The sequence below is a fragment of the Delphinus delphis genome, chromosome 6 (genome assembly GCF_949987515.2).
Source record: "Delphinus delphis chromosome 6, mDelDel1.2, whole genome shotgun sequence".
NCBI lineage: Eukaryota > Metazoa > Chordata > Mammalia > Artiodactyla > Delphinidae > Delphinus > Delphinus delphis.
The window spans coordinates 7,398,439-7,421,524 of record NC_082688.1 but is presented as its reverse complement, the minus strand read 5'-3'; the positions used below and the strand labels follow the sequence as shown (position 1 = coordinate 7,421,524).

The 23,086-nt window shown below is 46.9% G+C and overlaps 1 protein-coding gene across 5 annotated transcripts in view; it reads left to right on the top strand.

Annotated features, from left to right (window-relative positions):
• Window positions 1-5,707: 5,707 nt before the first annotated feature.
• Window positions 5,708-23,086, top strand: part of SPTAN1 (spectrin alpha, non-erythrocytic 1) — a 60,308-nt gene continuing 42,929 nt past the window's right edge. For all 5 annotated transcript variants that reach the window (XM_060014044.1, XM_060014042.1, XM_060014041.1 and 2 more), the window contains exons 1-5: window positions 5,708-5,820; window positions 16,412-16,651; window positions 17,624-17,749; window positions 21,779-21,919; window positions 22,150-22,296. In XM_060014044.1, coding sequence (XP_059870027.1) covers window positions 16,415-16,651; window positions 17,624-17,749; window positions 21,779-21,919; window positions 22,150-22,296 — 651 coding nt within the window. In that variant the 5' untranslated portion in view covers window positions 5,708-5,820; window positions 16,412-16,414. The remainder of the gene's footprint in view (window positions 5,821-16,411; window positions 16,652-17,623; window positions 17,750-21,778; window positions 21,920-22,149; window positions 22,297-23,086) is intronic.

Here is a 23,086-nt window from a genome sequence, read left to right as displayed (position 1 = left end):
CGATGGAGAACGAGATTTACAAACTTGGAGTGCTTGATGGTTTGAACTAAAAGTTACCATAGTGCAGAAGAAAGCTCCATTTCATCTAGGTCAGCTTCGTCCAGGAAGTTTTTCTGCAGGAACCTAAAAAAGAGTTCAGCAAAGGAGATTGGCAGCTACTGTGTTAAAGGTAAACTAGGTGAAGTACTATATGAAGTAAGAATGGCAGGATGTGGATAATTGTTAAAGCTGGTGGTGAACAGATGGAGGTTCACTGTACTATTCCATTTTCTAGGTTTATCTTTGAAATCTTCCATAATAAAATGTTTAGATTATAAAGAAAAGAAAAAGGACTTTTCTTGCAGGACTTTTTGGTGCCTTAACTATGATACTTTGAATTAACCTCCAAGAGTTCATATTGTTTCCCGAACTTACCACGGAACTCTTGAGCTTCTCTTGGGAGTAGTATTTCTGAGAATATACTTTCTGAAATGCTTTAGTTGGAGGTTAGGATGGTCAAGAAAGTATCTTGAAATAGTACTTCATCCAGATACTTAAAACTATGTGTAAATTTTTTAAAAGGAGATAAAAAAGTCCAAAAAGCCTTTTATTCTAGGTACCCACTGTGAACATCTCTTTAATCATCTCTGTGCATATATACATAGATATACAAATATAGCTCTTAAGTAAATAGCTCTTAAGTAACTGACTGCCACTGTTCAGTAACATCTTAGATATTTTTCAAGTCAATCAGTATGAACTATATCACCAATGTAGTCTTGAATTAATGAATCTTAACCATTTTTCAGTTGGTGACTAGCTGCTTCTAATTTTTTTTTACAATTATTAACATTCTTAAATATATTTTCTACCTTCTTAGGTTGTATTCCTAAATATAACCTTGTGTCAAATGGCATGCAAATTTCATATGCTGATCCATATCGCCAAACTGCTCTTCCAGAAAGGTTCTACTTACATAAACTCAAAATGGGTAAGATTTGTCAGAAATGAGGAGTGGGTGTTGGGAAAGAAGGACATTCTAATTTAGGGGGAAAGTATGAGCAAAAGCATGAAGTTGGAAGAATAAATAACCGTTTAGGAAGTGGCTAAGCTCAGGTCTAGAGAAGACCAGTAGGAAATAATGCTGTGGAAAGTTTGTGTAGGCTCCGGAATCTCTATTAAAATAGTGTGGGTGGGGACTTCCTTGGTGGCACAGTGGTTAAGAAACCGCCTGCCAATGCAGGGGACATGGGTTCGAGCCCTGGTCAAGGAAGATCCCACATGCCGAGGAGTAACTAAGCCCATGCACCACAACTACTGAGCCTGCACTCTAGAGCCCGCAAGCCACAACTACTGAGCCCACGTGCCACAACTACTGAAGCCTGCATGCCTAGAGCCCGTGATCCGCACCAAGGGAAGCCACTGCAATGAGAAACCCACGCACCGCAATGAAGTGTAGCCCCTGCTCGCCGCAACTAGAGAAAGCCCACGTGCAGCAAAGGAAGACCCAACGCAGACAAAAATAAATTAATTAAATAAATTAAAATACTTATATAAAAAATAATAATAGGGCTTCCCTGGTGGCGCAGGGGTTGGGAGTCCGCCTGCCAATGCAGGGGACACGGGTTTGTGCCCCGGTCTGGGAAGATCCCACATGCCGCGGAGCGGCTGGGCCCGTGAGCCACGGCTGCTGAGCCTGTGCGTCCAGAGCCTGTGCTCTGCAATGGGAGAGACCACAACAGTGAGAGGCCCGTGTACTGCAATCAATCAATCAATCAATAAATAATAAAATAAAATAAAATCGTTTGGGTGATTTGGTAAGCAGTGGGAAGCTACTAGAGTTGTATTTATTTATTTATGGCTGCATTGGGTCTTCATTGCTGCATGGGCTTTCTCTAGTTGCAGCGAGCGGGGGCTACTCTTGGCTGCGGTGCGTGGGCTTCTCATTGTGGTGGCTTCTCTTGTTGCAAAGCACAGGCTCTAGGCACGGGGGCTCCAGTAGTTGTGGCACGTAGGCTTCAGTAGTTATGGCTCACAGGCTCAGTCATTGTGGCGCACGGACTTAGTTGCTCTGCAGCATGTGGGATCTTCCTGGACCAGGGGTCGAACCCGTGTCCCCTGCGTTGGCAGGCAGATTCTTAACCACTGCGCCACCAGGGAAGTCTGCTACTAGAATTTTTTGAGAAGGTTTCACATGGTTTATGAAACTAATTCTGTGTGTTCAGGATGAATAGGAAGGAGAGAGACTGATGGGGCTTAAAAGGTGGTCCCGTGAGAGTACATATGGGAAATAAGCCAGCTGGATTAGGAAGATGTGCCAGGGGAGTGAGGGGCTCACCTCTCTGCTGTCACTTACAGTCCTGTTAGGCAAACCAGCCTGTTAAGTCCATGCTCCCAGCAGCTATCAGGCCTCTTCTCTAATGTGGCCCCTGATTTCAGAGGCAGTCATTGTAAAGTCATGTAACATTTACAGTTTAAAATTTAACATAAAATTTACAGTTTAAACCATTTTTAAGTGTACAGTTAGTTGTCTGGCATCAAGCACACTCACACTGTTGTGTTAACCATCAACACCATCCATCTCCAGAACTTTCTCATCTTGCAAAACTGCCACTCTGTACCCCTTAAATACTGGCTCCCCATTTTCCTGTCCCCACAGGCCCTGGCAACCCCAGCTCCACTTTCCTCTGTGAATATGACTGTTCTAGGGTTCTCCGGTAAGTGGAATCATACAATATTTGTCCTTTTGTGTCTGGTTTATTCCACTTAGCAGAATGTCTTCAAGGTTCTTCCAGTCACTGTTTTGAAGATCTGTGCTATTCCTTGCCAGCTCTGACACTGCAGAATCTCATCTGGGAAGAAGTACAGTGCACCTGCCAGGGTGACTTCCCAATCGGCTCCCTTCTTGGGGGGTAGATAAAAGAGTAGTGCTTGCCTGTTAACTTTCATGTGTGTGTGTGTGTGTGTGTGTGTGTGTGTGTGTGTGTGTGTGTGTGTGCGCGCGCGCGCGCGCTTGTGTGTTTGTGTGTTAGAGAGAGAAAGAGAGAGATTCTCCCAGGGAATGTGGGCAAGTAAATTGCCATGGCCAGAGTATGTGAAAACGTCATTACAGTTAGTTTCCCAATGGTTGACCTCTCGAATGACTCAAAAAGGTATTGGGACTACCTAAATGCCTAAGCTTAGGGCACGTATCAAACCTTCCTAGAACTGCTAGAATAGAAAAAGGAGCTTGGGGGAGTTCCCTGGCGGCCTAGTGATTAGGATTCCAGGCTTTCACTGCCGTGGCCCAGGTTCAGTCCCTGGTCAGGGAACTGAGATCCCACAAGCCGCAAGGCACAGCCAAAAACAGAAAAAAGAAAAAGGAGCTCGGAATTCTGTCCTAACTGTACCCCCACCTTTGCAAGAGGCTGGGATGGACATGATTAGATTGGTTACAGAGCCGCTATGCTACCCTTTTTTGTTTTTGTTTTTGTTTTTGTTCTGAATGAGCGGCTCTCAGAAAACAAAGAAAGCCAGTGTCTCCTTTATCATCTCCTTCCCCACACCTAGCAGAGCGTCAGGCATATGGTGAAATTGGTGGGAGGTGAGGTAGGCAGACAGTAGAACACAGGAAGAAGGGCTTTCTAAATGTCTCATTTCCAGTGCCAAATGCGGACGGGGTGGGTGACTGGGTGGGCACTACACAGGGCTGGAGGCACTGGGTTTTGGCCACGTTTCAGATCAGACAAAGGATCGACAAATAAGACTGTCATTTCTGTATCAATACAGAAGCTGTCTCTAAGATCTCAAATCTGTTTTGCGCCTGGTAAAAGCAAAACCCCCATTTCACTAGGAGGCCAGATTGATATAAAAGAAAAATCCTTCCTTTTTGCAGCTTCTGTCCACAGCCTTGAGCCCCGTTCTTTGCTGGAGCAGACGGTCTTGGAAATTTTGGAGAGCTATGATTGTGTTAGCCATTTTGTACCCAGAGCTGAGTATTTGGTTCAACATTTTGCTGCTACCCACTGGAGAAGACGCCATCAGCTGTTCCCAGAAATGCACACCCCAGGCAGGAGTTACCCGGTCCTGTTTTCTCTACATGGAGGATTGCAGGAAATGCCTCTCAGTTCCTATGTCTTTCCTCCAGATTCTGTAAAGTCGCTTCTGGGTGTGGCCACTCCTTTTCTTTTCTCTGCACTCTGGTAGAGTAAGGGAATGGTGGCGGGGGGTGGGGGTGGGTTCCTCATTATCAGGGCTCCAGCCGGAGCAGCTCAGAAACCCGATTACAGATCCCAGGCACAGGGAAGAAGCCAAACTACTGAGGATCAAGAAGCTCAGGGCTGGGCCCGAGCCCAAGTTCTGGTGCAGTGCCTAGTGCCTTTATATTTATTTAAAGGGGAGAGTGCTTGGTAACCAGGAGGCTGAGGCCTTCCTGAGCTGCAGAGCTCCTGGTCTGCCTGACTGCACAGGAATGACCTGGATGCTACTCTATGGCTGTCGCCCAGCTGTCATGGGGGTGGGGAAAGGGCGTCCTACTTGAGGGCTTCTAGCTACAGAGCCAGGCCCTTAAACTGCTAAGACTATAAGGAACAGAAATTCCAGAAATCCTCTGTTTTTCTTTTCTCAGCATTCCAGCATCCACCATCACAATGCCTCCCTTTCCTATGGCAAGGCAGTATAGCACACTGTTTAGAAGAAGGTTCTGACTGCCCGGATTCAAATCCTTGCTTTTCCTCTTGCTAGCTGCCTGACCCAGGGCAAGAGACCTAGCTTCCATGTCAGGGCTCCTTTGTAAAATGAGGAAATAATACCTAAATCATAAAATTATTGCAAAAAGATTTTTTAAAAAGGTAACACACATAGCATAGTGCTTGGTACATAAGGAAAGGTCAATTAATAATGGCGAGAAGAATCAATGTCTCATTTATAGAATACAATTAATGCATCCTATTCCACTGCTGAGCTGTCCGAAAGCTTTTGATGTAAGAATATAAGAAATTATTAACTCTTCAAATCTCGGAATGACAGACATAAACACCAAATTAGTCGGCTTTATTTTTTATGATCGGATTCGGCCTTTTCTTACCACCTTCTCAAACCCGGAGCCCCAAATCATCCTCGGTTTCTTGACCCCAACTCCCACCAGAGAAGGCTGACTTGGGGCCCCGGCACCAGGCTTCTCCTAGGGAAAGGGGGAAGGAGGAAGAGAAACACACGGGTGATCTCACCCTTTGGGACTGGGCGTTTTTCCGGCTGGGACGCGCAGCATCCCCAGCCAGACTGCGGCGATGGCCCTGCCCCGCCCTTCGCTGCAGTCCTGGAAGGGCTCCCAGGGGCGGAGGGGTGGGCTGCCGAAGATTCTCTGCAGGGCGGGGAGGGGCAGGATTGGAGGATTCCAGCTGCGGGAAGGGCGGTGCGGCTGGAGCGTCTCTGCCTGCCTGGGCGGACGCAGCGACTCCACTGCACCATCAACCCCCACCCCTGGCGCGCGCACTACTCCTTCCCCACCCTGCCGCGTCCCTCCCGGGGCTCGACTCTTCCGCCGCATCGCCGCTTCGGCTCCTTCCGGGAGTTCTCGGCCCTTTCCGCCGGGTGATCGGGCAGCGAGCAGGCGGGAGCTCCGCCCCCTTTGGTTGGCCGGCGCTCGCCCCCGCCCCTCGCGCCGCGCTGCGGCGCTTCCCCCGAGCTCGCGACCGCCCGCCGCCGGAACGCGCGTGGCCGCCTATAAAAGAGGCGGGGCGCGCGCGTCGCCGCCACTACCCGCTGCGGAGCGAACAGGGAGGAACGGAGGCCGCTGAGCCCCGTTGGTTCCTCCAGCACCCCCCGGCCCGACGCACCCACTGCCCCCACCCCCAGGAGCCGGTGAGAGGGGGAGCGGGCGAACTCAGGGCGGGAGCGAGGCCCGAGGGCGGCCGACCCCTGGGCGGGGAGCCGGACGGCCCCTGGGGCAGGGCGGGGCCAGCGCGCGGACAGGTGAGCCCGGCCGGCCTGGCTGCTCCCTCCGTCGGGCGGGGAACCGGGCTAGCCGGCCGCGACCGGCTTGTGGTGCGTGGGCTACTGAGGAGCCGCCGGGCCGAGCCTGGGCGCCGGCCGCTGGAATGTCATTGACTGGGTGGAGGGGGCGGCGAGGCCGCCGGGTCCTTCCCCGCAGCCCAGCCTGGCTGCGGCCCCGCCCTGCTCCATCCGGCTGCGGCAGGTGGGGCGGGGGCTTCCTGGTCCGGATCGTTTCTCCAACCCCCTCTCCGCAGAGCGCGCTTCCCCCACCGCCCGCAATCCCTTCCCTCAGTGGGGAGCGACTTGTGCAGCTCCTTTTCTCAAATCCCCACCAGCAATGCCGGCCCAGCCCTTGAAGGAGAAAAATCCGGGAGTAAAGGGCTCTTTGACCTTAATTTCATCCTGTGTGGCGGTTCTTGGCCTTCTCTGGACGGAGAGGTCCGAGACCGGCCATCTCCGTTTCTTATCTGTAATAAACATATTTTTCTTTCCCAACTGTGATTTGCGTGTAAATAGCAGGTAGGTGCGGCGCTTGCTTTGTATGCGACCCAAACTGAATAACTTAATAGCTTAGAGTTCTTTTTTTTTTTCTTGCCCCGAGACCGGGTCTTTCGAGTCAAGGACATAATTATTATTTGTCAAAAATTTTACAGCCATGCCGGTGTTGAATGATAGAGCAGCCTTTTGTTTGAAAGCAGTCCCTGCGAATTTCATTAGATGCTTCCCAAAGAAAATTGCTTTTAAAAGTCTCTGAGGGACTGGGTTAAAATGTATTTTAAACAAAGGGCTTGTCAAGGTTAAGGGTTGAATATGTTTTAAATTAAAAGCTTGAATAGCTCAGGAAGCTGGGTTGAGATGATGCTTGAACTGCCCAACACCTTGTCAAATCTCTTTTGTATAATAGATCCTAAACTATGTAGGCCCTTTGTTCTGTCTTCATCATGGCATATTAGAAAAACTTACCATGATGGCTGTTAGGGAAGAAGAGAAGAGAGACCATATGAAATATTTTCAGAATGTGTTGAGAAATTGCGTCGTCATAGCAATTGGACTTAACTAAAACAGAATGTGTCAAAGATGGAAGAGTGGGAGTGTCTGCAGCCAGGAAACAGAAAACCTGAAGAAAAGCGGTGGGAACACTCAGCTGTATGAAGCCATCGAGCCAGGGTTCCAACTCATCAGACTAGTCATGTATTTTCCCTTTTGTCTGCAGCTAATGTCAGCTTTTGAAAGGTCAAATTGAAGTCCGAGTTTCAAAAATGTGCTGCAGGAAAATAAAAACGGGCTGCAGTAAGGGCCTCTGTGCAGGAAATTAACAGTAAGCCTTTTTTAGTAACTGGGCCAATATTACTCAAAGGGACCCTCAAAGTGTGTTAGCTGTTATCCAGGGACCTAGATGGAGAGCCGAGACTCAGAAGATGGATTTGCTCTCTGCTGGACAGGTGTGAGGCAGACCTGCAGTAAACGGTCAGCTGGGGAACATTCTCCGATATGCTTTTGGTCTTTGGCAGGGCGTTTGTAGGAATTGAATAATTAGCAACCTGATACGTCACAGGCTCACAATATGAGCTTGTCAAGCAATCTCATGAACAGGTTTAGGTGCGGAGAGCTGTTTTTAAGTATATCTTTTGGTTCCCTGGGTGAGACTTTCCTCTGCTCTTCCTTTACCCGCCTTCTTCCCTTGGGCGCGGGGGCGGCGGTGGGGGGGGCGGCTGCAGATGCTGAGAAGTGGGTGTCAGGAGTAGTCCACAGTCCTGTCATTGCTGAACCTGCACTAAGGACAGTGGGCACGAATCCGGCCTTGTAATCAATCCTCCGTGGGCTACGCGAGGACTCTGCTAGTCGTGCGGTGGGTCTGCTGCAGCCCATCAGCTGTAGTTGGAGTAGGTAGAAGAATGCAGCACCCTGATGGCAAATGCCGACTCCAGGAATGCAGAGGAGGCCCACAGAACTGATCGCTTGGGGCCAGTGGGTAGAAGCAGCTGCGCTTGTATTTCCCTTCCACCGCTTTTGCATACTCCTCTTGTATGGGTTTTGAACAGGAAATAGTATTTTGTGAAGGAAGTGTCCCAGTAAACTAGGCCCAAGGTCGATCTTTGTAGCTTGAGTTCGTTCTTGCTTCTGATGACTTCACGAAATTATGCTATTTTATTACTGAATGGAAGGGGGTACAGAAATCATCTAGTACTGGGAATCTCAGCTAATGTATCGGAACGTGGGTTGGGGGAGTGCACGTCTAGAAAAGGGATATTTAGTATTCAGGATTATTTGAAAATTGGGAAACTGAGACCCAGAAGAGGGTATGACATGGCCAAGGCAGCGCATCTGCTCAGACCAGAGAACCTTGGTTCTTTCTGCATTTTCAATTCCTGGTTTAGAAGCTCTGTAGAATGAGAAGGGCGCTGGGAAAATAGCTAAAATTTGATTTTTACCTGTATTCATATATTTTTAAAGACCTGTTGTCTTCATTGTGAAATTATCGTGTTCAGTTTGCCCTTAGAAGCTTGTTACCTTGCTCTTCGCCCTCCCTCTTCAGACGCCACATTCCTCCATCATGCTGTCATCATTTCGTAAACGCAGAGTCCAGGTATTTGACCAGCATGCGGGAAGTGTGTTACCTTTTCGGTTTTGCCTGGCTTGCAGTGAAGACACATGTGTCAAAGAGGTTGAATGATCCAAAGAGAGGGGGAAGAAACCCCTCCTGCATGACCTGTTAAGCAAATTGGTTAGGGTTTGGGCTTTTGTTTGTTTTCTTTGGTGTTACATGAACAAAAGTCTTAGTAGATTTATTCTAAAATTTCCAAAGCCTTTGTTTTTTTACCTTCCTCTCTTTAAGGCATGAATATATTAATTTCTTATCACCCTACTGGTGTCTGCATGTACTGTTTGCTAATTTTTTTGATTGATGGTTACTTGGTTCTTAAAAACCAAGGGACTAAACACATTATCTTAGATATTTAGAAAAAGTAATCTGAAAACATGTAAAAATAGTGTTTTTCAATTTGACAAGTATCGTAAACTTGGGTTTGTTTCCTGTTTCCATTGATTTACGTTTTTTTGCCACAATCCTTATAATGAAATGGAACTTGGATTTTCTTGTTTATGAAAAAGCTCACTACCCATGTTTTTATTTGTGTACAGTTTTTACGTGTTTGCTAAATTGGACCTTTTTCAGAAAGAAAAATGCTTAAAATTAATGTCTTGATATCCCATAAGCAGAAGTATAAGCTCTGCAAATTTCTAGTGATTATGGGTGATAAATCCGAGGCAAGCCCTTTTATAAATCAGGCTGGTTAATTGTTTAAACAAGGTTTATAAAAATGGGCACGTTATACCTTTTTCCTGTTTTGAATCTCAGTGACAATATTTTGCACTTAAACACCTCTCATCTGGATTTTACAGGTTATAAAAGGTAAGTAGCAGCAAGGTAGTGTTTAGGAGGCATTCAGGAGTAAGTTTTCTCAACCTTGCTTGGCGTTTCTGGATTTTGATGCAGTACAGTATGAATCTTTTGCTTCTTTAAGCTAAATCCCTGCTCACCTCCGCAGAATCCTGCTAACAAGTTGAAATGAATTAATCAATTTGAAGGCTGACGTGCAGGTCTACAATCCTGATTGGAATGCGGTTTAAGCAAAAATATTTCTGTTTTTTCCATGGTTAAAATTCTTAATTTATATATCATTTACCTCTTTGCTTACCCTCAGGTCTACCACTAAAATCTGCAGCTGAGCTGGTTTTGACTTAATTCACTTAATCTGAGAATCAGTTGGCATCAGATTTTACGGTGCTCACCAATTCTTTGGTGCTTTGTTCTCGGGGAGCCCTTCCGCATCCGTGGATGTAGTTCTCCTGCTTTGGAAATGTAAAATGTGCTGGCTTTCTAAGCCGGGGAAAAAGGGCATTGTTGGTTCTGCACCTTTGGGCTCTGACTAAGCAACAAAAACAGAACTGATGAATGGTTCCTCTGACATTTTGCTCTGGGTGATCTTTATGAATTTTTCCATAGAGCCAAATGCTCTCTTCATCCTGTTAGTCCTGAAAATCCCTTTCCCTGCAAACAATATATCTGAGTCCTGCCTGAGGTCTGAATTCATCTTGCAGTGTTCCAAACGCCCCTGTCTGCCACATTCAGCTCGCTAAGATGTCGGCACTCCCAGACCTTTGTTTCCAAATAGGCACTCCTCTTGTCTTCATGACAGTTTTACTGTCTTCTGAGGTTCCAGAGGGAAACTCTTGACTAGTGAATTCTTCCACTCTCCAAGATCTGCGTGAGGGTGTCCTAAGCTACTCACTCACTGCAGGTGCCAAGTGAGCAGAGTTGGAAGCATTTGACCTTTGGTTTGAAAGTGTGTGTCTCCACAGTCTTTTCTGTTGCTTAACAGTGTTCTTCCCACCCACTGCCTCTCCCCGCCCTCCGCAGACAGACACCTCCCCTTGCACAGTGGTCTTATAGCTTCTGTGGATGAGGGTAAGGCTTTAAAAACTTCCCTAAGTACATAGCAAGAACTGCCTCGGACAGCTGTCTGTTGGCAGTTGTCAAGAAGACAAAGATATTAATTAATGGCTGGCTTCTTTTGTAGGAATCATTTTCCATTGATAATGTGTATAAGTTGGGGTTGGTTATGAGGAGTCATTCTCGTGCATGATTTGGATTAAACCAGAACTTTCTAGCCGAGATTCATATCTTGGCTTTCTTCTCAGAGATCTAGCTGTATTGTAAGAATACGGACAAGTTCTTTTTATTTATTACAGTAGAGGACATAGCTGTAATTCCTGTTTTATCCTCTGTGCTCAATTCACATTACTTGCTGAATGATGCAGCTCACATTTTGATGCTGCATTGCAGCAGCATTTAAAAATAGCCAGTCTTCTCTAATAATTATTTGCCAAAATATGACCTTTTTTCTTCAGTTCCCTTAAATGGGAAGCTGTCCTTAAACAGAGAGTACATTTAGCCCTTCGTCTCCCCTCCTTCATTAGCCACAAACATAGACCTGATTGACAAAATCAGAGTTGAGATAAGCAGTCAGTTGATTGCTGTCCTGGAGTGTGGCTCCTTTGCGGTTTTTAGGCAGTCCGTGAATAGCTAGATAGGCTGGTATGGTTGGAGATTTTTTTTTTTATGGCACATTTCCCAAAGTCTTCCTCTCTAGCTCTCAAAAGGTGTTAATCCCGTTAAGGCTGGGAACAGCCCAGGGCATTCTTTGTGGAGTCCACCCTATCAGTCAGCTGCACATTTCTGGCCTGGGGTGGAGTTCTTGCAGTGTGCAGCAGCCTCGGGGAACACGGTGCACACAGGCAGAGTCCAGAAAATTCCACTAACTCTCACAGAGTTTTGGGTGAGAGGTCGTAGCACCTTTGGATGGCAGTAGTTCTTTGGAGATAGGAGATTTTCTCCTGTGTTTAATGTAGTCTGTGGAAATGAGCCATTTAGGAGCAAAGAGACACTGGAACTTGTATAGAGACAGCTCCCTATCAGGAGAAGGGGTGGGGAGGAACTGCCGTTACCCTGTCATCCTTGGCTCCTGTAATCACGCAAATGAAAAGTCTGAGTGCCCACAGCAGTGGGAGAGCACTGCTGACTTTCAGATGCCCAGCTCCCCGGAGACAGCCAGTTGTGACTTGGCCAAGCTCCCACCTACTGGCGTCAGCTGATCTACTGCAGGAAAGAAAAGTCCATTATTGCCTGACCAAAGCACTTGGTATAGAATTGACTTGTTCTACTTCACTGGGGTGACAAAGAGGGCCTTTTAGGTTGGTTAATTTCAGCAGGGCCTCGCTGGACTGTCTCCCTGGATTGGTAGGGTCAGATCAGCAAGCGCAGCCCAGGCCGAGGGGCTCGCTCAGGGGGAACCTTTTCAGTATTATTATGTTGGGAATTCTTTTTTCATCAGAAAGGGCTGCTTCCGAATGTGATCGTTTAGAGATTTCCGTGGCAGCTAAAGGAAATGCAGTGAATCCTGTCATCTGGGGCGGCAGGACAAACGCCATAGACATTCTAAAGACTGAGACATCTTGTAGAAAGGCACATACAGTGGAGCTGTTGTCATGCATAACTGGCTATACATTCCTTGGAAATTTTATAAGCAAGCGAATTAGACACACAGTTTCCTACTGTTTCTCCACCTAACTGTTTCCGGAGAGATGAGAACAAAGGAAGTATATAAATTATTCTTAACACCAATTGTTTACTAACTTTAAGAAGACTCAATCTTAAAAAAATTAATTTTGATTTTTTTTGATGATTCATATATGCTCCTTCCCGCTTTTTTCCCCCCCTCAAGTGGGGATGGAAAAGATAAGAGGTAGTAAAGGGAATTAATAAATAACTGAACAGCCTTTAATAGAGTGTGTCAGCTCCGATCATGTTAAGAATCACTGGTTCTAGCATGCTGGTCTGGGAACTGGAGCATCCTGGGTCACCCTAGCTCTACAACTTGCTTATTAGATGATCTTTTGTCTCCTGACCACTTAATAATGAAGTGACAGCAGTTTCTCTATTTCTAAGCTCAGAGTGTAATTGACTGTCTAAATGTGTGCTGAGTTCTGTGGTCAGAGAGTAAGATAGGGTCTCTTTTATAGTCCCTTAGGAACTCTAAATTCCCTAGAGAACTTACAAAAACGCAGGGAGAAGACAGTAATCACGTGGCAGAATGTGACCTGAAGTTGCTCTAAGGGGGCCAGAGAGGGAGTGAGGGCTTCTGATTCAGGGCTGCAGACAGGACAGCGTAGTTGCTTTAGACTTGGAGGGGTTTGAATGGTATTAATGGTCGAGTTGGGAGTGGGGGAGAAGAGAACATTTCGGCCAGAGGGAACTTTCTGGTTTGGGAAGTGGACCTGCCCCGGGCCTGTAACTTGGGCTTGATGAGGGAGTTTGATGTAAGGTATGCCTGGAGCAGGTCACGCAGGTGAACGAGTGAATCGTAAATGTGGCCGGACCGGTAGGGATTCTTGTCAAGATCCCAAAGAGGCTGATGTCCTAGGGCGGCAGCGTAAACCAGAACGGCCCTGTTCTTAACAGACGTTTCCTTTGTCAAGGTTACCCTCAGTTTTTGGGTTTAAGGACTCTCTTGAAGCCCATTTTAAGAACAGAAACTATTTTTTTCAGACACAGCCATCTATGGATGATACAAAATTGTGCCTTCCTGAACTCGATTTCCCCAAGGTCCCACCCTGCCAGCGTGAAAAGAGCGGTCCGGGTGCGGACCACCCAAGCTCAGTAATTCAGGTCTGGTCATTAGGTTGACGCCCCGTGTTGTAGCTTCAGTCAGCACATTCCAGCTGTTCATTCAGCCACCAAATCTAGCTGTTACCTGGCCAGAATTCCAGTTTGACGATACAGAAATGAAACTGGGGTGGACTACTGAGCTCTCTCCACCCTTCACAGAGGAGCTCAGAGCTGCTTCTCCAGCACTCAAACAAACATTTGTTAATGACATCTGTCTGCTAGAAATCGGGATACAATTGGGACTTCCCTGGTGGTCCAGTGGTTAAGACTACGCCTTCCAATGTGGGGCATCAGGGAGCTAAGATCTTGTGGCCAAAAACCAAAATGGAGAACAGAAGCGACATTGTAACAAATTCTATAAAGACTTTAAAAATGGTCCACATTGGGCTTCCCTGGTGGCGCAGTGGTTGAGAGTCCGCCTGCCGATGCAGGGGACACGGGTTCATGCCCTGGACTGGGAAGATCCCACGTGCCGCGGAGCGGCTGGGCCCGTGAGCCATGACCGCTGGGCCTGCGCGTCTGGAGCCTGTGTTCCGCAACGGGAGAGGCCACAACAGTGAGAGGCCCGCATACCGCAAAAAAAAAAAGGTCCACATCAAAAAAATCTTTAAAAAGAAAAGAAAGAAATCGGGACACAACAACAAAGATTACATTGCTCAGTCTCATTATACCGTGAGAAGTATGTGCAAGTGCTTTGTAAATCTGCAGAAAAATGTGATTAAATCAGAGAAGGAGGGAGGGAAGGAGCCTTGAGGACAGCTTGGTAAGGAGGCCAGATCCCTGCAGCTTCCTCATTTCAGCTCCTATTGAGACATGAATGGGAGTTATCCGGACCGAGGAGAGACAGAACATTCTGGGCAAAGGAAGCCTGAGCAACTGACTTGGAGTCTTTAGAGAGAATCATGTGTTTGGGAAGAGAGTATTTCTCTGTGCCAGGAAGGTACGGGGCATGGGTGAGACATATCAGTCAGGTGTGCTGGGCCAGATTGGAAGGTTCAGCTAAAGAGGTAGATGCTTTCCTCTCTCAGAAGGGAGTGATGAAAGGTTTTAAAGCATGGGAATGACGTGGCAAAGAATATGTTTCTTGTTATAGTCAAACAGATACATTGGACTTTGTGGGAGAAAACCAATAAAGATAAATGGTTAATATGTGGAGAGTAATTTGGAAGGAATGGTGATAGGGCTAAAATCCCCTCACGTTCTCTCCCTAGGAATCTAGGTCTCTTCATAGAAAAGATAGGCCTCAGAGTTGGCTAGGTGCAGTCGATAACTTTTCTTGACACCTCTTAAAGCTGCTTTTCTCTCTGAAGAGGTGGAAACTTTGCCCCGAGCTTAGCAGTGTTGTTTATCTCACAGCTGGATGGGGGCAGGGAGTGGGGGGCACACAGTGGCCTCCAGACCTAATCCTTAGCCAGCCTCTCCTTTCCCATCGGCTGGGCCAGGCGAACAGGGTAACGGGAAGAGCTGTCACATATGTTTCCTGGGCAGCACAGTTTTTATATCTTGTATAAATTATGGAACAAGAGCTGGAGAGACCATAAGCTTATCTGGTCTGCTTTTTTACCGGGTCACAGACCCTTCTCTGTAGAACGTAATTTTAAAGTTAGAAGGGTCTTGGGACCATCTCATTTTCAACTGGTGTTTTCAGTCATTCTGGGTAATCGAGACACAGAGAGGGAAGGCAGCTCGTACAAGGTCACATGTTACTGACAAATTTACATGCTCTTTGTCATTAGTGTGTACCTATTTCCTTCTGTGCGTCCTTCCTTGGTTAGAGGATAAAATGGCTTATTCCTGAGAGAAGAGCAGGGAGCATATTCTGGGTTTGTCCCATAAATAGGTCAGATTTTCTTTTGACATTAAAGGTTGGTGAAACTGTCCAGATCTGAGAGTTTAAATTTGGGGTAGATTGAGTGCTATGGGGAAGTACCACCTACTCAATTAGCCTGTGTTTGTTGTTAACTGGAGCAGGTAAGAGTCAGGTAGGATAAATCTTTCACCACACCTTTTTTTTTTAAGATATGCTGTGATTTTCTTTTAATTCTGTGCATTCGGATGAAGCAAAGCCCGTTCATTGCCCAGCCTGAAGGAGATTGTAGGATTGACTTTTTGGGGTGACTGAGAAATCCACTACTTTAGGTAAATCCAATTGGATTTTGATGTTAAAGACTCAGTTACTGGGCTTCCCTGGTGGTGCAGTGGTTAGGAATCTGCCTGCCAATGCAGGGGACACAGGTTCGAGCCCTGGTCCGGGAAGATCCCACATGCCACGGAGCAACTAAGCCCGTGCGCCACAACTACTGAGCCTGCGCTCTAGAGCCTGCGAGCCACAACTACTGAAGCTCACGTGCCTCAACTGCTGAAGCCTGCGCACCTAGAGCCCATGCTCCACATCAGGAGAAGCTACAGCAGTGAGAAATCCGCACGCCGCAACGAAGAGTAGCCCCCGCTCACCACAACTAGAGAAAGCCCACACGCAACAGTGAAAACCCAACGCAGCCCCAAAAAATAAATTAATTTAAAAAAAAAGACTCAAGTTACTTGATAATCATTCCCTTTTCTTCAGTGAATAACAGGCTGAGATCTAGAAAGGTAGAAAAGCTGAATTAAGAATAAATGTTTTCGGGCTTCCCTGGTGGCACAGTGGTTGAGAGTCCGCCTGCCGATGCAGGGGATGCGGGTTCGTGCCCCAGTCCGGGAAGATCCCACATGCGGCGGAGCGGCTGGCCCCGTGAGCCATGGCCGCTGAGCCTGCGCGTCTGGAGCGTGTGCTCTGCAATGGGAGAGGCCGCAACAGGAGAGGCCCGCGTACCGCAAAAAAAAAAAAAAATAGAGTAAATGTTTTCTAATCTCCACACCATGAAATGCACAGACCAGATGAAAGGACTGTTGAATGGATTTCTCAGTAATTCTTTGAGCTCCAAAGTTGGTGTTTCCTTTGAATTCTCAAGGCTCTGTAGAATTGACAGTGTAAACCATAGTTCTCCCCTTCACATTGCTCGCCTGGTCTCATTGCAGTGTTGGTGAGGCATCCTCTGAGGGGCCCACTTGGGCAGCCATTTTTTATGAGGGAATGGGGCCTGGGCTTCACTCTTAGCTCCTGAGAAGGGACCACTTTCAATTCATTTGTCTGCTCAGGCTCTCATAATTCTTTATTTCCTTCCAAGAGGCTAATGCCATTAAGTCTATTTTGGTGTCATGTGCTTACTTCAGGACTTTCTGTCTTTTCAGAAAATGGACCCAAGCGGGGTCAAAGTGCTGGAGACAGCAGAGGACATCCAGGAGAGGAGGCAGCAGGTCCTGGACAGATACCACCGCTTCAAGGAGCTTTCGACGCTTAGGCGCCAGAAGCTTGAAGATTCGTACCGATTCCAGTTTTTCCAAAGAGATGCTGAGGAGCTGGAGAAATGGATTCAGGAGAAACTGCAGATTGCATCTGATGAGAACTATAAAGACCCAACCAACCTGCAGGTGTGTCTGAGGTGCCTCCCAAAACTCCAGAGCTCAAATGTCTTGGCCCCGAATTTATACAGAGCTAATTATGACCTTGAGCGATTGAATGTAGATCAGACATAAGGAAGGACTAACTCACTATTCTGAAAAGCCCTTAGTGGTTGTATTAGTGAGCATGAATGTGGAATCCCGCAGGTTTTAATTTATCTTTTGCGGATGCTTTAAGCCGATGGTTCTCAACCCGCTGCCTTACAGCCATTGGTGATCCTTCATCATTTTTCAGGGAGGGTCTGGTTTGATCTCTTGGAATATGTGTTTTTGAGAAAGGTATGCTAACAGTGTTGTTGCTGGTGAAAATTTGTATAGCTGTTTAAAAAAAAAGCCTTTCTTCTTGTTGATTTTGGTGAAAGACTTTTTTTTAGCAAGTGGAACAGTGGTTGTACCCGTGGTTTTTTTACTGCGCCAAAGTCGTCTGAGAAGAGAAAATGATGAGCGCTGGTTTAGGTACAGGCCCTGCCCAGCTCAGCATGTGAGTAAAGGGAGGTATTAAGAAATGCAATGTATCAAATCAATCAAAGAGTATGGTTTCTAAAGCAAGCTAAAAGAAGTCATATCATGAATGAATGTGAATGGATTCGTCAAAGATAAACACTACATGCTAAGCAGGCTCTCAGTATGGTTCTGTATTTCTAAAAGGGATTGGATGTCCATAAAGGCTCATTTCCTGATACTCAAGAAAATTACGATATTTTGTAGCATCTTTTGCTGTCTGCAAAGCTGTGGTCCTCGATGGCCAAGCTTTCAGAGGGCAAGTATGGATGCAGGCAGAGCATTTGAGTAATTGAACCGGTAGGGGGATGGTTGGGAGGCTGAGTGAGGCGTCCATAGAGAGAGGGAGTGGGATGCAGGAGGGGAGGAATAATAGGGAGCTGGGCGCAGAATGACGCGTGCCGAGGAGCACGTATGGCTCATTTCACGGTCCACCGACAGGGCAAGCTGCAGAAGCATCAAGCCTTTGAAGCTGAGGTGCAGGCCAACTCGGGAGCCATTGTGAAGCTGGATGAAACTGGCAACCTCATGATCTCAGAAGGGCACTTTGCATCTGAAACCATCAGGGTGAGTAAGAGCCGTGCCTGGTGTGGATGGCCTTCCTCTCTGGTAGAGGAATGTGGATTCATGCTTACATGTAAATTTGGGTTCCTAAAAAGATAGATTTTTCTAGCCTTTTAAAGGAATTTGTGAAGTATCCTGATGGAGTTACCAACTCCTGCTTTTGTAATATGATGATTCAGTAGGTCTATAAACAAGCGTTTGTGTACTCAGTGAGGAAATTAATGTTCTTTTTGTAGAACAAATTAGGATGCAATTAGACTTTAAAGAAGACTGCATATATTAAACTTCTAACATTTTCAGATGGTAATTGGATGGGAGAGCATATTAGTGAAATTGGTGAATTTAGGGATTAGGACACAAAGATAAATAGGATTAATCACAGACACTATAAAGTTCTCTGTCGGAAAGCTTGCTCTCTGGATCTTGGTACCTTGCCCCAGGAGGGATTTACTGAGGTCTGGTCAGCAAGCCTGTTAAAGGTCCAGCTGTGAGGAATGACGTGTGGTACCTGTTGGTCGGTGGCCGTGGCCATGTAGCTTACTTTGAAGCAGGAGTCCTCAGACTTGGCCTGGCTTGTTTGGGTGCCATTTGTCGAGGCTGGGGCAGTAATTGGTCTTTCTCTGTTTTGTTTCACATTTCCAATACCAAGGTATTAAGGGCAAACAAGCCTCTTTAGGATGAAGTGCGCATGCTTAGTCTCTCATAGCTGGATGCTCTCATCTATCTTTGATTTCCTTCTTATCTGTCTTTGTTCTTTGTCATCCAAAGTCTCGTTCCATTGAGGGACCAACCTTTTCAGTCCTTGACCTGTCAAGGCAGTCCCAAAGACTAAGATGAAAGCCACAGCTAGAAATGTCTCATCCTCTGCTGTTCCCTGAGATGCACAGTGGAACACCCACAGGGATTTCATTCCCTTAGGTTCTGGTCTAGTAAATACTTACTGTGTCTCTTTTGCTCTAATATACTCTGCAGTCTTACACTGAAGACTCGCAATTAGCCTTAAGCTTATTATTAATAATAAACTATTACTAGTAATGATTGTAAACAGGCAGTAAAAGTAAATTCTAAATGCTATATGCCAACTATTTAATTACTACATTCAACCCATGCAGGCAATATGATGCGTGTCTCTGCAATTAAATACAAAGACGTGGGACTTCCCTGGCGGTCCGGTGGTTAAGACTTCGTGCTTCCACTGCAGGGGGCATGGGTTTGATCCCTGGTTGGGGAACTAAGATCCCGCCTGCTGCGTGGCGCGGCCAAGAGAGTACAAGGATGCATCTGCTCATTTCCCCACTCTTTTGTATATAGTCTTACTGTACATGAAATCAGCCAGAGTGCCGATTTGCTGATTCAGCTGCTCTGTATTAGTTTAACCAGGTTACAGACGGGGAAATATGAGAAATAGATCAAGTGTTTGTCTTTAGTAATTAATGTGGGGGAGGGAGACCCAAAGCTCTCTTCATTCCCCTCTTCCCTGTTTAGAGATGTTATTAAAGCAGCATTTGAGGGACTTCCCTGGTGGCACAGTGGTTAAGAATCCACCTGCCAGTGCAGGGGACACAGGTTCAAGCCCTGGTCCAGGAAGATCCCACATGCCACAGAGCAACTAAGCCCGTGTGCCACAACTACTGAGCCTGCACTCTATAGCCCGTGAGCCACAACTACTGAGCCCATGTGCCACCACAACGAACAGTAGCTCCCGCTCGCCGCAACTAGAGAAAGCCTGCACGCAGCAACAAAGACCCAACGCAGCCAAAAATAAATAAATTTATCCAAAAAAAAATTTTGAAACTACTGTTAGCTACTATTTGTTGAGAAGCTGTTAATAGCTATTTATGTGCGAACACTTTGCTAGGACTTTTACATATGTTCTCTCTAATCGTCACAAGAAGCTTGCAAGGTCGCCATAGGATAGAAGGGTAGAAGCTGAGGCTCAGAGAATTTTGAGCAACTTGCTCAGGTTCCCACAGCTAATAGGTGACAGAACCAGTGTTTCAATCTACTCCTTTCTTTAGTTACAGTTATTCACTTTATTTTCCCAGCCCGAGTTTCATTCCTGTCAGCTTTCTTTTCCCCCAACTGCTTCTCTGAAAGCTGCTGCTGCTTGCTCAGGCCCCTGCTGAGAACTTTGCCTGAGCCAGCCAGGATTGTCCTCCACCCTGCCCGCTGTCCACGCGCTCCCTAAGCGCACCTGCCTCCCTGCCCACTCACGCTCTCAGACACCAGCAAGCTTGTGAAACTGGCCTCTGTCAAAACTGCAGTATTGACAAGAGGAGACATACTGGGAGTGGGAAAGTTGTTCCAGTCCTGGAACAGGCCTGGCCCCGGCTCTTCCCTCAAGAGTATGGAAATGAGATTTGTGAGAGACTGACGGCTGACTTGTAGGTGAGGATTTTCTTGAGCCTTCTGTGGCCTCATTTTAACTTGAGCAAAGGGGGGACTTCCCTGGCAGTCCAGTGGTTAAGACTCCACACTTTCACTGCAGGGGGCGCAGGTTCGATCCCTGGTTGGGGAACCAAGATCCCGTATGCAGCGCGGTACGGCCAAAAAATTAAAAAAAAAAAAAAAAAAGCAAAGCGTTCTCCTTTAATCCCTGCATCCGTGCCCCCAGGCCCCATGGCCGCCCTGTCTTGGTAACTGACCTGGCCCAGTAACGCAGTAGCTTAGTTAGGCAGGCAGCATTAACGTAGAGGAAGGTGGGTGGGCTGTGAAGACTGTTTGTGTCCTGGATAACCTGTCTGTCACCGGTTTAGACTTTCACACCGTACCGGACGGCGTGGCGCCCCATAGTGACCGCCACCCACATTGGCTCCCACATCCGAGTAGGTGGAGTATTGACTTGCTGTTGGTTGCCTTTTCCCCCTTGCCTGGGAATGCCTTTCACTTCCTTCTCAGTGGTGGACTCCGGTTTGAACCATCAGCGATGGAAATGATTGTAGTGGTGGAAGTGAATTGTGTGAGCCTTTATTTTCCTCCCAGTGCTTTCTCCTTTCAAATGAACCACCAGTACTTGCTCCTAAGAGAATCCACCCATGTTGACTACCCCGTGGCTTTCAACTTTTCAGTTTTCGGGGAGTGGCATCTCAACGATGGGTGGATCCCAGGTTTCTCTCCTGGTAGTGTTTGTGTTTGTGTCACTTGTTTCTGTCTGTGTTATACAGAAACTCCCAGTATCTTGGGTAGGCATAATCAACACCTAGAGATTGGGTTAGAATGCCAGACTGCATCGCCTAAGCTTGAATTGATGATAATCCCTCTGGTTCCTGACGAGTCCTTACTAGGACTGTGCCGTGAGAACCCAAAATGCTGGGAAGTGACTGTTTGGGCCTGTGGCTGCCACCTGGGCGCAGCTTGATGTAAACCTCACTTGGGATGTACTGTATGTACCACAAGCTGCATCTTTTCACGAAACACCAAAACAGCTTCTGCCAGGAGTCCTCTTTGACAGCTGATTGTGTTTCAGGACCCCATCTTTTTACCTTTATACTAAGGTTTTCCTCTTTACTTGTGCCTCATAGTTATTTCTTTACACGTATGATGCCTATGGGACATCTTGTTTTCTCCCCTTTACCTCCGTGAATTCAGAACACACACTTAAGTGATTCCTGCTGCGGTTGCATGATCACACCTCATCTTTCCTTCCCCTGTAGTCTTATGACCTAGAAATCCCACTGTAATAATTTAACAGTTAATATAACTAAAAACATTACCTAAATACTTACCAAATAATGTGATATCAATAATAACTGATAATTACAAAATAATAAATTCCTTGGCATAAACTAGAATACATCTACCTACGAAAGGTCAGTTATTTTGTACTTTAAGACCTACCAAACCACTGTGAAGTGTATGCATTTTCCTCTTCTCAGTTAACTTTACAATTTCCCCTCAGTGTAGGGATTATCTATCTTCTTAAAAAGACTTGTTCAGAGCTCTGTGAGGTTTCTAACTTGTTGGAACTCTGTGGAGGAGCCAGATCCCACAGGAAAGGTTGTAATCTGTGGGGTTGGGCTCTTTACCCTCCAGACTCGTTTGATGGAGCTGCACCGCCAATGGGAATTACTTCTGGAGAAGATGCGGGAGAAAGGAATCAAGCTACTGCAGGCCCAGAAGCTGGTGCAGTTCTTACGAGAATGTGAGGACGTGATGGACTGGATCAACGACAAGGTACGTTTGAGAAGGAAGGTGTGCTGGGGAGGCCTTGAGGAAAGAAGGGGACGAGACCCCTCCACGTCTGCAGCTGAGAGCCGGCAGAGCGGAAGTGCAGCACACAGAAAAAACTGCGTCTGCCGAAGCTGCCGCGGCCCCTACCGGAGCCCATTTCGTGATGGGGTTCTGGAAGCCATTGTTCCCAAGTGTTCTTTGGTGACTCTGGCTCTGTTGTGGTCCCTGAATAGGAGGCAATTGTGACCTCTGAGGAGCTGGGCCAGGACCTGGAGCATGTGGAGGTTTTACAGAAGAAATTTGAAGAGTTTCAAACAGACATGGCTGCCCACGAAGAAAGAGTTAATGAAGTGAACCAGTTTGCCGCCAAGCTCATTCAGGTAAATAGGGAAGTGCTGTGCTTCTCACAGCATCGTCCCATTAACTTCCTTTACTTGAACATTAATGTAATGTACCGTCATTACATTAACTTTTCCAGAAGAGAAGTTTTGATTGGGTCCCTGATTTCTGAGTGAGCAGGTTTTGGTAAGCATGTCTAAGAGTTCTGTTTAGGTCTAAGTAAGGCGGCAATACTGATCACTCCTAAATTGGACAATGCTTTCTAACTTGTGGCCGTGGGCAGGAAGGGCAGAGTTCCTTTGATCTGTTTCCTTCACCCACTTTCAGGTAGGGCTGAAGCTTTTATTGGGCTGCTGAAGCTGGGTGTCGGGGTTTCTCAGACTAGGGTGTGGTGGTGAAAGCTTCGTAGGGTTGGCAGACGTCCACCACTGCCTGATTGCTCTTCCCTTCCTTTTTGAGTCGGAGCTTCCCTGGGCTCCCGGGAGCCTGGGGAGCCCTGTGATGAATGGCTCTCCACCGGGAGCTCAGGAGCCATTAAGAGGGGAGTGGGGCAGCCCCTCCCAGTTGCATGCACGTGCGGTCCTATCACTGCCGCTTTATTCTCACCTGCTACCACAGGGCTCCGGAGACATCGAGTAGGATGAACTCGGGAGTTTCTGCTTTAGGGAAAACTGGATTTGGGGGGCGGGGTACACATTTTATGTATGTAGATCCTTCGGCACCGGTACTTGTTCCCTTTTGGATCCAGAGCCAGCATTCCTCAGATGTAATCTCACCCTTCCAACTGGCGAGTGAGCTGTCCCCAGAATCCTGGGCCGTCCCAGGGTTGTG